Source organism: Seriola lalandi, unplaced genomic scaffold (assembly GCF_002814215.2).
Source record: "Seriola lalandi dorsalis isolate HSWRI2012SDOR001 ecotype SW California unplaced genomic scaffold, Sedor1 jcf7180002054353, whole genome shotgun sequence".
NCBI lineage: Eukaryota > Metazoa > Chordata > Actinopteri > Carangiformes > Carangidae > Seriola > Seriola lalandi.
The window spans coordinates 1,061,669-1,078,434 of NW_019524906.1; the positions used below are offsets into that span (position 1 = coordinate 1,061,669).

General features: G+C 41.4%; 1 protein-coding gene across 2 annotated transcripts in view; it reads left to right on the forward strand.

The window, feature by feature from the left end:
- The first annotated feature begins 2,025 nt into the window (after window positions 1-2,025).
- ssbp4 (single stranded DNA binding protein 4) overlaps window positions 2,026-16,766 on the forward strand; it is an 83,036-nt gene continuing 68,295 nt past the window's right edge. The window contains exons 1-3 of one of the 2 annotated variants that reach the window (XM_023408105.2): window positions 2,026-2,185; window positions 12,141-12,213; window positions 16,351-16,412. In XM_023408105.2, coding sequence (XP_023263873.1) covers window positions 2,130-2,185; window positions 12,141-12,213; window positions 16,351-16,412 — 191 coding nt within the window. In that variant the 5' untranslated portion in view covers window positions 2,026-2,129. The remainder of the gene's footprint in view (window positions 2,186-12,140; window positions 12,214-16,350; window positions 16,413-16,766) is intronic. The other variant, XM_023408106.2, reaches the window with a different exon arrangement.

The following is a 16,766-nucleotide window of genomic DNA, read 5'->3' on the forward strand; positions in this document are numbered from 1 at the left end:
AATGAAATGCGGTGTTATGAGAAAGTAAACTAAGAAGTTATATTACACAACAAGCTGTCCCGATCTACAAAAATAATGGATGAGGCTAATGGTGCCATAGAAAGCACCACATGCAGCTCTCCACAATGTAAAGCATCCTACAGTATGAGGCCGAGTGGTTTTACTCCATTGAGTCTGTTAGTTTCTATATCAGCACACCTTAGAGGATATTATTGCAAGGTTTATGATACCATTACCACGGACAAAAAGGGAAATTAGTAAATAAATAATCAGTATTTCTCATAATGACAATAAATCAATGAACAATGAGCAGTTGTTGCTATGGCTACAAACTGTTTAATGTGTGCTTTATTTAAAACGGTAGTTAGACTGACCTGAGAGGTGTGTTCAGACTGAGGTGAGTTGAGGCCTAATTAATTTAAAATGTGTGTGCTGTCTGTGTGTGAGGCTAAGCTGTGGTACAAACACAGCACAGGAAAACTTTGCACTCATACAGATGGTTCGTATTGGTTGCTTGCTATTTTAACATCTATACAGTCGGAACATCTGTCCGACTGTATCTGGGGTGCAGACACCTACCCTTAGACAGGAACACTGATATTGGAAATTCAAAAAAAAATTCTTACAACAATATCTGTGAATGGCAACGACTGTACACTGTATTTCACGTGAGGGACAAAAACTGTGGTTCTAGAAAATGAACAAAGGTAAACTTAAGTAAACATGCTTCATGCATTGGCTCCCAATGTTGCCACTGGACGTAAATCGTAAAGTTTTGGACTGGTCCAATATTATAGTTTTCACAGTTGCTAACACACACTTCTTAACACTGAGTTCATTTTTCCAAACGCTTCACAGTCAGCACAACAGCATTCAGTGTGGATTCAACTGTGGATCACCTTTCATTGCTTTGAACCAAATTTATTGAACTGTTTTCTCACTCACACTCAAACACCACCAAAACGCTGTGTAGTTTATGCTCCATTTTACACGTTAACATTACATCCCAAACATAACACAATTTTACTCTAAATTACACCAACATTTGAGACATTCGGCTCCATTTACAAATAAAAATAAATAAATAAAAATACTTTTATTCCTTGATGACCTCTATGAATACTAGAGGTGAGGAAATGGGGCAGGTGAGGATGAATACACAGCATTTTCTAATGAGTAGTTTATATCCCATCCCGGGAAGGTGTCTCTTCCTTCTTCATTACTCTCCATTTCTCACCCGTATCCTTCCCCTCATGGGGGTGGAAAGTTTATGACCACCAGCCACGTGATCAGATGCCCCTCTTGGATGCAATGTAATGTAAGTCCTAGGATACTGGGCTTAAAATTCCCTTGAATAACAACAGATGGCCAAAATTTTCTTTATATTCAGTCTGAAATCCCCTTCAGATGTATCCTTTTTTGACACCACCAATCACTGAAGTATTTTCTCTGGCGATGCTATACTAAGAAATAATAATTTGTTCACTGAAACAGCAACATATAAGACTTTTCCTGAGCTCATAAGATGCAGTAGTTATTTTGTTAACAAAAAAACCCACTTGTTATGTCAAGAACACATCACAATGTGGACACAGTAATTCCTCCCATTGGTAACAGTATGTAGTATATTCAAAATGACAGTGGCGTCCTCCTTAGTGTGAGTGAAAATCAAACTGGAGTCAAACTCTTGGAATGAAAAAAAACAAAACACATAACAACTATTACGAGACTCCCAAAAGAAGCTGACCCGAAGAACAGAGCCTGCAACCGGCATGCCTTTCCCCGTCTTCCCCCTTTCTCTCCTCATGTTTCTGAGGTCAGTAAACAAGAAGTGTGTGTTTCCCTTTAAGGAGCCCCCTCCTTTTGCACAGCGGAGGGAGGAGGAGCAGGCCTGCGGAACAGCGGCTGAGGAGGGAAAAAAAAAAGTCCAACAGAGGACGGTTTCAAGTCCCCCCAATAGAAACTGTGCCTGATTTGTGGCCAATGTTGGAGATGTAAAAAAAAAAAAAAAAGGAAGGGGAGGGGGGGAGGAAAAACACTAAAGGGGTAGCTATGGAGATGGAGCGTTTTCCTGGCTGCTTTCTTTGACAGGTGTTGAGTGGGGCAAAAGTCTTAAAACAGAATCCAGCATGTACGCCAAAGGTAAAGGAGCTGTCGTCCCTTCCGATAGCCAAGCGAGAGAAAAGTAAGTGAATTCCGCGCTATATGTGAGAGTTTACCTGCTTATCATGCAGGCGAGGGGGGCAGAGGAGGGGAGTCAACTTTCTAAACTAGGTACTGTAATTTAAAAGGAGTGTACTGTACTAAAGTGCGCTCCTCCGTGCGGTTTCCCCCTCCCCTCCGACCACCTTAGAGGTGCGTCTCTTAAACTTTTTTATTTATTTTTTTTAAATTTTACCTCTTGTTTGCACTTTTGCTTTTTGCACAGGATATTTACTAATATCGTGTACGTGTGCAAAGCGCACACACCTCTTTTGTAAGTCGCAACGGTTTGGAGAGCAACAATGTATTTTTTTTATTGTGTGATCCTCTGTAGTAAACTGCACGTTTCTGCTGCTGCATCTAAAGTAGGAGAAGCGCATTTTCGTTTCATTTCGGGTGAAACATGTTTCTGCGGGGTGCTCGTCCCTGTGCGGGCAGGCTGCTCGGTGGTCTCGTGTACATTTTAGGACGTGAAGCTGCTGGATGGTTGAATTATCTTGTGGTTGTAGACATAGAAACGTTCAGCTTTGTTGCTCATGTTTTTGAGGCGCTTTGCCGGGCGCAGTCAAACCTAGCGATGAAGGGAAAAGTTTTGTCCCATTCGGCAGTCATGCAGCGGTGGTAAACTTTTTAGCATCCACTCACACGAAGGAGAGTCATGCTGCCACGGACATTGAGCTGTAATCATGACTAAAGGAGACTTTTATCGTTAGACCGGTTGCTGAATGTAGAGTCGCATGTAATTATTATGGTTTTTGTGTCTGGAAATGTTGCAACAAAAAAAAAAAAAAAACCCACTGAGGTGTGCTTTTAAATACGATGCAGCTAAATGCATTGTTTGCTAAACATTGTGTTGGCGTTTAATGTTGTTTATTTACGTATAAACAACGCTTGTCGGTTCATGCACTGTCGCTTTTTAATTAAACGTAGAAAGCCAATGTAACTTTTAAATGTCACTGTCCCTTATATACTGGAAGCTGCACTGCTTCTCATGCCTGCTCTTCCTTTGCTATCCAGAATATTTCTGTGTGGGACCATTCAAAGAGTTGGACCCCCTTTGCATCCCAGCACTTCAGATCAGTAGTCTTTTATCATCATTAGCTATTTTTAAGCATGAAACAGTCTGAGGTTAGAGGAGTGAGGAGGAATCCCTGCTGAGATACAATTGTAATCTAAAAACACTGTCAAGTCCTGGGAGGCTGTGCTGTTACACAGCACCTCATACATCTGTAATAGAAACAAAATTTCTTTGGAGACTCTCTTGTATTTTTTGATGCATTGCCGCGTCACATTCAATTGATTAAGCTTTCTAGAGATGTGGCTTGCTCATGTGCTTAGTGTAAGCTTCCTCGAATACGACTTTGTACATGTCTGGTGCTAAGAGTGTTTAATTTCACTCTGAATTCACATCAGTTTATTGGAAAATTGAGCAGCTCTCTGTGTGTTTGTGTCTGCGTTGATGAGTGAATCCTAAATGAAAACAGTCCCATGTGGTTTTATGAACAGCAGGCAGAGTGACCTTTGAACCAGCATAGGATGCTTTAATATTGCATATGAACCATGAGCAGACGCCAGGCTGCTTTTACACCTGTTCGTGTGCCTTAGCTTCGTCACTCTGTGTACAATACATTGAAATCAATGGCTTATTTAAATGCTGTGTTTTTGGACAGTTTTTAGTTGCACTTGCTTGTTCAGGGAGTGTGGATTATGCTCCATGTGTTATTGGTAGTGAAATCAGTGCAGAGGCAGCATGTATTTCAAATGATGGTGTAGGAGGAGGATTAATAAATTAACTCATACGAAATGCAAGTCTTTTGAGAACTGGAAATGATGAATGCTTCTGTGGTGAGGCTGCTTGTGAATAACAAGATTCTTGAATTTGTTTCTTTTAAGTGTTGTTTGCATTTATTCCCACCCCTCATTTATCAGAAGCGCCACAGTAAATATGTTATTTAAACCTGTGTATAGGCTATATTTAGATCAGTCTGTGTGTCTGTATCTGTGTGTGTCACAGGCCTATAGTCATTGTCCAGACATAATGGGCCACGCGTGCCCTCTCCCCTCACCTGTCTTGTCACCCTAACCTGCCCCGCAGGGCCAACACATGTTTCCTTGTAAACGTGGAGTTCACAACAGCTGCCTCAATGCATCACTGAATTAGCTCATATTCATATTTACATATTCATTTGGCTCTTTACATATTCAGATATTGAAAAGAGGGCACCCCGGATGGACTTGTATCGGATTAAAGCAGACTCGGTTATTACAGCTGCAGCTCTTGCTTAGAGGATTGATAATCAAATCATATACTTACTTAATTGAATAAACTATAAGTTGATAATACAACTTTTCTATCTCTCTCCTGAAAGTAAGGTTGGAATCAGTTCTGGTTCAAAATACAAGAGAAAATTAAAAATATTTACATCACTGAACATCAGCTCTAATCAAATATTTAGCGATTATTCTTCGTGCGCTCCACAATATGCACTTACTCCAGTAATGACAGTTTGAGCTTATTATTCTTTTGATTTAGACTAAGTCGCACTATAATGCAGTTCGATTTGATACGTACAACTTGTTGAAGGAAGAGTACAAACTAGAGAAAAATGTAACTTGTCCTTGGCAGTGTTTTCCCTGTACAGTTGAAAACAGTCAGACAATACAAGGGTGTTGGCACCACATGTAAATTGCACTGGGCCATTTGGTGCAACAAGGACGAAGTTGCAAAAGGAAATATTTATTGATGAATCTATTTTAATTTTTATGAACCGCCTTCTTCTGTAGTCCCTGGCAGGACTTCTGCTGCTGTGAGTATTATTTGACAGTGTTGTCTCATTAAATCTTAAAGTATTTCACATACAGGACGTACAGTACACAAACAGTATTTCAAAAAGAGAGGGCCCGCAGAATGTATTTTTTAACACCGCACTTGGTTTTGTTAGCAGTCTGGTGTCGTTTTGAGTGACGGCCAGCTGCTGAGGCTTTTCAGGGAAACTGGGTATTAACCTCAGTCTGGAAGTCTTGGAAAAGCCAAAAGAAACAGTATCTTTATAATTATTTTTACAACACCGTCTCTATTAACTCCAAGGAAAGAGTGAATTTATAAAAAGATCTGACAGCGGTAGCTTACTGTATGTTCTGCAAAGTTGTCAGTGCTGCAGGTGATCTCCTACATAACACCATAGGAAGTGACGCTTCGTTTGTTTCAGGTAGGACTTGTGAGTTTCGCTACAGCTGGTGCCTTGATGCATGTTACCTGGTGTGTACAGGTGTTCAGCGGTAGACACTAAAAGTTTAAAAGAAAAAGCAAATGCTCCTCTATAGTAAAGCAGGTCCTCCTATGTTTAATAGTAAACACTTCATTTAGCAGCCACCTGAATAGTGTAGAGTAAAATGCTCCAAGATACCTACTCAAGTGTGCATTTCAGTCTGTTTACAGCACTGCACAAGGCCGTTTGTGTATAGTGTGTGTGTGTGTGTGTGTGTATGGTTTTTTTACTTCATGTAAAGCCTTGAAACCAAGTCTTGAATCCAACCTGTTTGTTCAGAAATACAACATAAAACAGTCACACGTACATTTCCCACTTATGTGGATTCCTCCACACAGCCAAGGCCTCGCCATACAAGTAGAGTTGAGCTGCTTGGTCTCGCCGTCTTGAGATCACATGTATCAATCATGGGGGGGGGAGTGAAGTGTTTTCTTTGCACATCCTTGAGAAGCGTTATTGTGATTAGACATTTTGTAAGAAGAGATGCTAATAATAATGATAAAGATAAAGGAAGAACTATTGCTCTTGTGACCAGAGAAATTAATTACTCTACACTATTTTTTTTCCCAGTGTTTCCCAGTTTTTATTTAATTTAATTTGATCAGGGGTAACACAGCAGCTTCAATATTAATGTCACCTTATTATTTAGTAACTGGAACCCCTTTGAAATGTGCACTGATGAATCCGGCATCTTAATTAAAGGTGCCATTCACAGAAATATTTCATAGTGTGATCAAACATCTCATTTTTAAAAGCCCGTCCTTAGTTTTCTAAAGTATTCTGCTCCCTGCGTTTGTTTTCTAATACTCTCTGTTTGTTGACAGACATTTTTTGTGAGATTTCGAGTGTTTCTGGATTTGTTTGGGGAAAGAACTTCAAGTGTAAAGTTAATCAGTTTGTTTTGAACATGGGGTTCTTTACATCCTCCACTCCTCCTCTGGCTCCTCCCACGTATTTACATGCAGTTTAATGGGGATCTTCAGGTCTGAATGCATGGTTTTGATTCTACACAGATGGCTCTGCCATCTGCATTTTAGGCTTTTGAGGGAAGCATAAAGAGCTGCGCACTAACATAGGCAGAAACACTGCTCTAAAAGTAAAGAAACCCTTGATTTACCCTCGGCACCCTTTGGCTGACTGTGCTTTCATTCAGATATGTCAACAGTCAATTAATGCTGCCTTTCGTCAGCTGCTTTGGGTGCATCCGCACAAATTTGTTAGTTTTCTCACTTGAAATAAAGGAGACAGTATAAATATTGAGGCTACGTGCTTGAAGTTGTTAATCAGTTTGGCAGAAGAGAAGTGTTTGTCTTTAATTAGAATACAGAGAAAAGTATGTGTCTGAACATACAACAGGTAAAAAGACATAATGTGTTCCTTAAGTCTTTTTAGATGTATAAAACAAGTGATTCTTTTTAAAGTTTGGATTAATTTTTCCTGGTAAGTGACCTCACATTGTTGTCCTCATTAACGCCTATGGGAGGAGACTGTGGTGATAACAAAAGTATGTCAGCTATGTCAATAATAATCCCTTATCACAAATCAGTGAAGCTCTCTCCTCTGCCTCTTTCACTTAAAAAACATATTTGTGAGTGAAAACTTTTCAAACTTTGCTGAAAATGAACAAGTTATCAGACAATGAAACTGTGAGGTTAGAGGACATTTACAGGTGAGTCTGATGATAGGTAACGTCACAGAGCAGAGTCAGGCTGGCTGCTGGTAGGAGAGTCAGAGTACTGTAAGTGTGTGTGTGTGTGTGTGTGTTTGTGTGACAGTGTGTGGATTAACCCATGGCTAAAGCCATGCGTGTTTACACGCTTATAGACACTGATTTGTTTTGACAAAGGAACTGCCATAACAAAGCCAAGCAAATATAAACAGTGTGTGCAGTGGGAATAAGCTTTAGTGAAACAGCTTCACAGTATCACAGGTGTCTCAAACAGGAATCCAACCTTTCATTCACCTTCAAGTGATACATCACTACATTCACACCTGTTCACCACCACAGTGTCAGATCTGTGCTGCTTTTATAAGATGTCTATAAATATTTAATATTTAGGAGATAATATTTTGTGTTTTTATTCAGTTACACTTCGTGTTACATAGAGGACGCCACTGGATCTATAAATTATGTATGCTATATATCTTTATTCTTTTCCAAAAGACTTAGATTGTGTATGAAAGCAGATGCAGTAACGGGCACTGCTTAATCCTCTTCCATCACTTCCTCCGTGCATACCTTACCTCGCCCTGCCCCTGCTCTCACTGCTGAATTATTGAAACCAAGACATGAAAGTTAATTTGCTAACTGTCTGTGCTTTAGCTGGCTAAACTCAGCTGAGAGGCCCTTGTCTCTGGAGGCGAGGGAAGGAAAGGGAAGGCTGGACGGGGCAGCCTGGGGCTAAATGTCAGGTGTGTTTCCAGGGGACGAGGCAGTGGGAGAGATCTCCTTGATGTGTGGACATGGAGCAAAGTACTAGTTAGGCCACATGAGGTTAGGGCCAGTAAAGGAAAGAAGATCAGAAATGGTGTTGTAGTGTTGTGTGCCTCAGCTACAGTCCAGCAAGGCTGGAAACCCGTTGCAAATGATCTTGTAGCTTAAGAGAGGGAGCATGAGAAACAGACAGCAGATGCACCACATGGCTTTGTGGTTATTGCAATGTAAACTCACACACTAGCTTTATATCATGATATCCAGTCAGCGGTCAAGGCAAAGGTCAAACGTTCTTCCTTCCACTCAGACTGATCTCCTGTTTCTCGTCATGTAAGTTGCTACAGAATATTTTATTGTTAAATTTCATTTGTGGATGTTTTCGGCCGAGGAAGGAGAGTGAAATGTGTAGGAGAGGAAATGTGAGACGAGAAGTGGACTGTGTGTGGTTGTGGTTTTGCCTTGTAAGCATCTCATCTTTTATTCCTGAGTGACATGTGTAACTAGTGCAAGGTTCACAGGGAAGGAATTCAGGTTTACAGTATGCACAGAGGGAAAAGTTGTGGCCCTGACCTTCAGTTTGCCTCTGACACAGCTCTCCTGTACAGTACATCCACCCCCACCTCTCCTTTATCTACCTGGCCTTCCTCGGGCTCTGCTCCATGAGCCCGCAAAAAAGTCTCCTCCTCAGCTGAGTTACACTTACTGCTTCTGACAGAGTATAAAAAGGTGTCCCCTGAAGCCTGGATTGAATGAGTGTTTTTAAATAATGCATTGCAGCCAGGGCAGGTGCCCATCGCTAGGGCATAGAGCCCCTCAGATCACACCAGGCTCTGCCATGAAAATTTCATTGCTGCAGTGCTCATGGGAATCTCTGTTCGATGCTGTACAGTGTGAACAGGGTGTATAGGAGCTGACGCCTGCCGCTGGGTATTTTCACACTGGGAAAAAAGGCTTGGGGGCCCCCCCCCCCCAACGTTTTAAACCAATGGACTCCCCATTTTACCAAAAGCCCGGGAAACATAAACACCCCTGGACTGTTCATGCTGATGGTGCAAAACATAGTCATTTCCCCAAAAACAAGGGAAAAAAGGGACAAATCTGACATTTAAAGTAGTGTTATATCCATCCTCATTTATTTTTTCAGGTTCAATTTGATTCACTCACTAAAATACAGCTAAATGCAGCTGCCAAAACCCTGACCAGAGAAGAGAGGACCTGTGGACTCTCACCTGAGTTGGTTGCATTTATTACCATGCGCTTACAGCCATTCAGGTTTTAGGTGCACCAGCGAGATATACAGTATGTGGATGTCTTTTCACCTGCGTTTTGCCCCACAGGGAAGAGGCCACCTTAACTTGGTCTCGAGAGAAAGACATTAATCACTATTTTGAACTAAAAAACAAAAACACTTTGAACTTTTTTTTTTTTTCAGGTGAAAAATAAAAACCAAAACATTTCTTTTGTTTTTTCATTCACATTTAACAGTGTCACTAAAAACATTGAATACCAGTCAAATGTAAGGTAACGGACAGCTGTGCCTTCTTATGAAAAACACAATAACTAGTTTTATCATATGTTATCTGCTGATATAGATGTATATAAAAGTGTGGAATTGCATTTCTTTTTTTTGAGGGTGGGGGATGAAGAAGAAGAAGCTGTGACTTCATCTGGAACCAAACTAAGTGAAATAGAAACCTCTGAAGTGAACAAATCACACAGCAATTTCATTACACAAATTTTCAGGCAGCAACACGTAATTGAATGTGATAGGCTAGCTCCTAAACACAACACTAATCAGTTTCACTCGATGACACCAAGACAGCCGCTCCATCTGAGATCAATATTAAACATTTACAGCAAGTGGTTTCTCCTACTAATCCTTTTCTGTACAAGCAATCTGTGACCTGGCCTGACCACCCCCCCGTCATCACACAACATAGACGTACACATTGTTTTTTAACTGGGTGTTTACACTGAATATCTGAAATGAGTGTTGATACAGTTGTAACTGATGTAAGAGGGAGAAATACAAGAGTCGATAGCATCTAGTGTCTAATGCTAGTTGAAACTGGTTTGGACCAGATTTAGCAGATAATTTTCTTTTAGCGGTTGGTTGATCAGACATTGCAGTGAAAGTCAGCGATATCTTTGAGAGGATAAAGGTTCAGGTTGTTCGACTCACGCCCCGGCTCATTATTGATTAATTCAGTATCATCCTGCATCAACCCAAACATTACAACTCAGTGTCTGCTCCGGCCTTGACGCATGTGATCAGCTTTAAAGCAGTCGACCACCGTACACACACGGGCACAGCGGCTCCCCTCTTCTTGTGGTCTGTGGTCTGTCTAGTCTGCATTTGGTAAGGGAGTAGAAACACTGAGCTGTAGACGCAGAAGACAACATTATTGTTATTAAGTAGCTCTTTTCTGAAGTCTGGGCCAGCCTCTGTAGTCTTGATCCCTTCTTGTCTCTCAGGGATGACGGTTACCACAGTTAACAAGGAGACAGCCATGACAAGTAACGAGGATGAGTCAGCTGTTAGAGCGAGCGAGACAGAGAGCGATAGAGAGAGAGAGAGAGAGAGAGAGAGAGAGTATAAAAAAATCACACTGATATGGAGATGTGTGATTTTAATTGATCAGACTCAGAACCATCTACAGTCTTTTGTAATCTGTCTGTCCTTTTACCTCTTCAGTGGAAAAACAGGCCTTTGTTCAGTCGGATCGAGGTTGGAGTGGTTAAAGGAGCAGTTCAACATTTGGGAAATAAGCTCAGTAGATTTCTTGCATAGCGTCGGAGAAGAAGATTCAAACCTCTCTCGCATCTGTCCGTTACATTTGAAGCTGTTGCCGGGAGACAGATAGCTTAGCTTAGCTTAGCATAAAGACTAGAAACATTTTATGCTTCGGATCAACGTGTCACACAAACTGATTTTTTTTCACTTTTCTTCATAGTGAAAACAACAATGTGTGTTTTTATTCTTGGTCACATTTTTGGTGGGAAACTGCAGAGTGAAAATTTGAATGACTTGTTTAAAACGATGTTATAGTGAACCAAGTCAGATTAGTGTTATTAGTTATATATAAGTATGATTCGTTCTCTCCATGACTAAATTGTTAAACCTGCCACAGTTCTCCTTTCAGCTGCAGTTTCTGTGACACTCTGTGTTTGGTAACGGCTTTAAAGACAGATTTAGTATTTTTGCTGTCTCCACTAAATTAAATGACTGCTCATGATGTGAAAGGATTGCTGGTAGAGCCTAGTCCACTAGTCACCACCAAACTTTTCAGCCCTTTGATACTTGTATCAGCTATGTTGTTGCTGTTGTTGCTGTTGTTGCTGTTGTTGTTGCTGTTGTTGCTGTTGTTGTTGTTGCTGTTGTTGTTGTTATTGTTGTTGTTGTTGTTGTTTGAGCCTGTGGTTGGGTCCCGACAGCTCTCTCTAACACCCCTGTATTTGAACCATATTTGAGTTTTATGGACCAATTCAGAGCTAAAATGTGAGTATTTGTCAGGATGTGGGATTTAACTCAAATGGGATGCTCATGTCGCTCTGTGTCTGTTGGTTACGTAAAAGCTTGATAGGCTGATAATATGTGAGGACTGTGTTTCTGTGAGTTTGTTTAGGAATCTTTCATTTTAAGAAATTAATTACAATTTATTGCCATTTTTCCACCCCTATGCCTGATGCATAAATAAGCATCAGCACGTGTAATTACAGGAATCCAGCGAGCACTGTGGTACTATCTGAGAGTTCAACTTCAGCCACATCTGTGGATATTTTTCGTCTCCTCTGTCCATGTTTCTACACTATTTTGTTTTCAGCCCCTGTGCCTCAACAGCTCAGTTCCTAAAACCACAGGGAAATGGCTGAGTGCCACCGAGGCTCTCCAGCTCAGAGCTGCAGAGCTTTCCATCACACGTTTACAACTCCTCCGCAGCATATATGATCTCCATACTGTAAAAACTCTTGTTTATCCAAGCTCCATCTCAGATGACACAGTGATGATTTCTGCCAATTGTGAACATTTGCTGGACTATAGTTGATGGACCACATGAAATGAAACAAGTGCGACACATTTAGGGATGAAGAAAGAGCATTAGCTTGTTTTGAAATAATCTTTGAAATGAGCAGTGTTTTCCAGAGTGAAATGATTTGAGGAGCTAATGGAATGTATAAGATGTGATCCTCCGCACTGACCTCTCTCTCCCTCTCTCCTTGTCTCTGTTTTCCAGGTTAGCTTTATATGTGTACGAGTATTTGCTCCATGTCGGCGCACAGAAATCAGCACAGACCTTCCTGTCAGAGGTAAGAAGTTCTTTCAGTTCCCTTTGAAAGGAAAAGGATTCCCTCTCTATTGTATGATCAGGAATGGAACTCACATTATAGGTTGTCGTGGGTTCAAGCAGCTGTTGACTAATCTTCCTACAAGCTGGGGTCTGGACTTTGGAAACTATAAAAATATTAATGTCAGTGAGCTAAGGCCTGTTTTATTTTTTTTTTTTTTTACAGTGGTTGAACAACACTAATGTTCTTTTTTACTGTTTATTAATTTGGGACAATGTAAACATGGCATCCATAGGGCTACGTAATTACCTGCCCTTCATTATTATCTCTAATTTGTAATCATAAAGTCTGTATAATCAGAGCAGTTTGACATATTGTAAGCATGTGCTGCTGCTCACTTTCAGCGGTGACATTTAGAAAGCGAAGCCAGTCATCAGTGAGGTAAATCGAGTGTACCTTTAATATTTGAAACCATTCCAAACATAACCATTTGTCCCAGGTCTGCTAGACTTATTAGTCTCATATTAGGCCCCTGAACTGTCGAAGAGGTAAGGGCTCTAATGTGTTGCATCCTTTTCCTTAATGGACATCCTTCCTGCTAATGGTCCTGTGTCCAGGCCTTCTCCTGTACAACACCTCTCCTGCCCACTGGCTTTATTCGGCTCCACTTAATACGCTTCCCAACACTGAGAGAGGGCTTTAATGGCAAGCAAGGGCAGGTCTATATCATTCAACTTTAATACTGACATAATTTCATCAGGTGAGCTCGGTGTAGAGTCACATAAAGATACGGTTGCACCCGCACAAGCTCACAGATGTGTGGCGCACACGCACGCACGCACGCACGCACGCACGCACACACGCACGCACACAATGCACACGCCCAGAAGTGAGAGTGTGGTAAGCTTTAACTTTAACAGGACATTTTAACAAGCTGTTCAGCTGGTCACCTGTGTGCGTGTGTGTGCGTCTGTGTGTGTGTGTGTGTGTGCCTGTGCGCGTGCGTGTGTGCCTTCAGTCTACCTACGAGGATAGAAATCCCTTATCTATTGAAAGATTTGTGCATGTTTTTCTCTGTGAGTGAGTGTATGTGTGTATTTGTGTGAAGACAGAGACTGTGATATACAGATGCTGGGAGAGCTGAACGCACTGCTGCTTAAGGAAACATCTTCACCCCTTTAAGTGCTTGCAACAAGTTTTGGTGACGTGGAAAAGTTTTGTTTTTAATTTGCTTAGGAACCAATGGAGTTCTGATTACATGTTCAGGTAAAGGAATAGTTTTGTGAAAAGGTTTTGCTGAGTTATGCCCCAATTAATCTTTTAAAAAGTAATATCTCCTTCAGTTGAGTTGAAAAGGGTTTGGATTTTTGAAGGAAAGAAATTAAAGATAAAATAGAAAAAAAAAAAACAAACTTACCCTAAACCACTCTCACTGGGACGGATGCGTCAATCACACGCAATGAGACAGAATTTGTTTGCCTTTGCTTATAGTATGCAGGCAGGAGGGCGAGTGGGCACGGCTGCTGGAGGCCGGCCCACCTGCCAACAGCCAGGAGTGGACATCTAAAAAGCACGGGGAGATTAAGTGGTCGGGCTGCGGAGAGCCTCACTGATTTCAGAGTCCTTGTGGGTGAATCTTCTCCCAGAAATTGAGTGTTATTGGTGAGCTGCTGGAAAGGGGTGAAGTTGTGGGTCGCAGGCAACCAGAGGCGCACACACACACACAGACACAAACACACACACAAACACACACACACACACACACACACACACACACACATTCATAGATTCACACACACTTAAACGGCCTCAAACAGGAATTAAAACAACATCTATATAGACAGGGATTAAAACAACATACACACAGACACTCACACAAACAGCCCATGTCCACAAGGCATGCATGCTAAGACTGCTAAGTCAATTTGACGCCAGTTGTCTCAAATGCTGCGCCTGCAACGGTATATTGCTTAATGATTTTGTTTATTTCAACCACAGCTTCGTTTTCATTTTGGTTGTCTTATATGGTCAGAGTCAGTGTATTAGGATTAGACTGACAGTAATGGGTACATCCAAGCAAACACTGCAGCTTGACCTTTCACCTTTTCCCCTTCATGTGCTTCTAGCTGTAGGCTTTCAAGTGTTGAGGGATTTCTCATGAGTATTTGAAGGTTGCAAACAGACAGATTTGTTCTATCCAATGACCGTGTTAGCGCTCGCTCACTGTTCCCCAGCTCTTCTTAAAGTCCACAAGACCTGATCACCCTCTCCTTGCTTTGATTTTTTTCCCCTCTTTTTCTTTCTTTTATACATTGATCATCCCTTTTTTCTCTCCTTTCCCTCCCTTTATGCTCCTGTTAAACCTCCTCACTACTTAGTGCCTCCTTGTTTCCTCCTCATTCTCCTGCTGCTTTCTTCTCACAATAGTGAACAAGAGTGCTCAGTGCACGACAATGAGACAGTGTTCCCATAAAAAAACAAGCCCCTGGGCAAGCAGCTTATGATATAGTTAGGTTTTATTGTTAGGCGACCTTTAGTAATCTAGCACTGTAGTAATTGTGAGAGGAGGAAAGGAGATGGATGGATGGATGGATGGATGGATGGGTCGACAACTTTCACACAGGAGACCTCCGTGAAAACGATAACCAGCATTGTTTCTTTTACCCTGTTACCATGATAACAAAGGTCCATATGTGTCATTAAGAAAGACAGTAAATAAAACACAACAACATTGAGAAGTACCTTCGTAAGTACATAAGAGGCATGTAAGATGCACTATAAACAAAGAATATGCAGGTAAATACAGACAGTACTGGGCAATATTCTTTTTTAAAGCTCCTTTTGAAAGTTGAAAACTCTAGAAAAAACAAATTTGAGTTTTTTGTCAATACACAACAGACATTTCTGATGAACACTCTCAAGGCTAATGGTAGGAGTGTAGTCAATATATTCAGTAAAGATTTTTAAAAACTAAAATATAGATAACAAAGCTAAATTTGTCTTGTTTTCTTCTGTTGGGTTGTATTGTTTTGTAGGTATTCTATAGATTGAGGATGATTTTTCTTAATTCCGGCATGTGAGTTGTTAAAGGAGTGAAGATGTTTCCTTAAGCAGCAGTGCGTTCAGCTCTCCAAGCATCTGTATATCACAGTCTCTGTCTTCACACAAATACACACATACACTCACTCACAGAGAAAAACATGCACAAATGTTTCAATAGATAAGGGATTACTATCCTCGTAGGTAGACTGAAGGCACACACACACACACACAAACACACACACACACAGACACACACACACACACACACACCTGCTCATCTAATGAGAGCGCTATCACCTGGACTCTCCTGCCTCAATTAGCCTCTGTTCCTCCTTCAGTGAGAAGCTCATGCACACGCACACACACACACACACACATACACACACACGTTTATAGTATACACACAAAACACTTCTGTCCCCAGGAGGACTCGCCACTCTATGCTCTCTTGCACAGTGCAGCGCTCAGCTCTTTAGCAGCATTAAATCAACAGGCCCACACCCACATACGGCACATCACATCACTATAAACTGCACTGGGGAAATCTATAGAATAGAGCCTTTAATAGAAATCTGAAGCTTGGATCTGTTTTTCTATATATATATATTTGGAAAAATAGAGAAATCTTGCTGCTCTCATGCTGTCCTCACAGACTCTGGTGAATCATCACTCAGACTGTATGCACTGAGTGCGTGTGTGTGTGTGTGTGTGTGTGTGTGTGTGTGTGTGTGTGTGTGTGTGTGTGTGTGTGTGTGCCAAGTCACGGCAGTAGGAGTGTGTGAAGCAGGCAGCGGGTCTGCTATCTCTCACTGGATCTTATCTCGGTGTCCAGATACAGGCAGGAGCTCTGCTGGTTTGTGAGGGCAGTGGAGAGGGCTGCTGCTTCAAGACAGTCACAGTGTCTCATCCGCAAACTTCGCACCGCACTGCACTTCACTGCACTGCCCGTCAGCCTATTTTTCTGTCTGACCATCGCTCTGTCTGTCTAAAGCTGGAAGGACAGTTGAGCAAAATGATTACATTATGCATAAAACATGCAGCAGTGTCTAATTTTTCATTTCCCTGCTCTGTCTTCTCCCCTCAACCCTTTTCCTCTATCCCACTTCTTTCTCTCAGATCCGATGGGAGAAGAACATCACACTTGGGGAACCTCCAGGATTTTTACATTCATGGTGGTGGTATGTATACGTTGAAGCTCTCTCTTTTTCTTGACCACACACGCATTGTTTTTTTTTTTTTTTTTCAACAGCTCACATTCATACAGTAGAAGTACTCTTGATGGTCTGAAAGAATGTGAAGGGGTGGAGAAGGACAGTAATTGCAGGGAATGCTAAGTGCATCTTCTCACACATGTTTAAGTGCTGTACTTCTGGCGTCCCTCTGATTGACAAGTGAGCTAACTTCCTTTGCTCTGTTATTTAATTTTAACTGTTTAAAAAAACAGCTCACATTGAAGCATGTACTGTCCAATCAAATTCAGAATCAGATTCTCTGTCACCGGGTTTTCAAAGTCTGACACTGCCCCCCCCCCC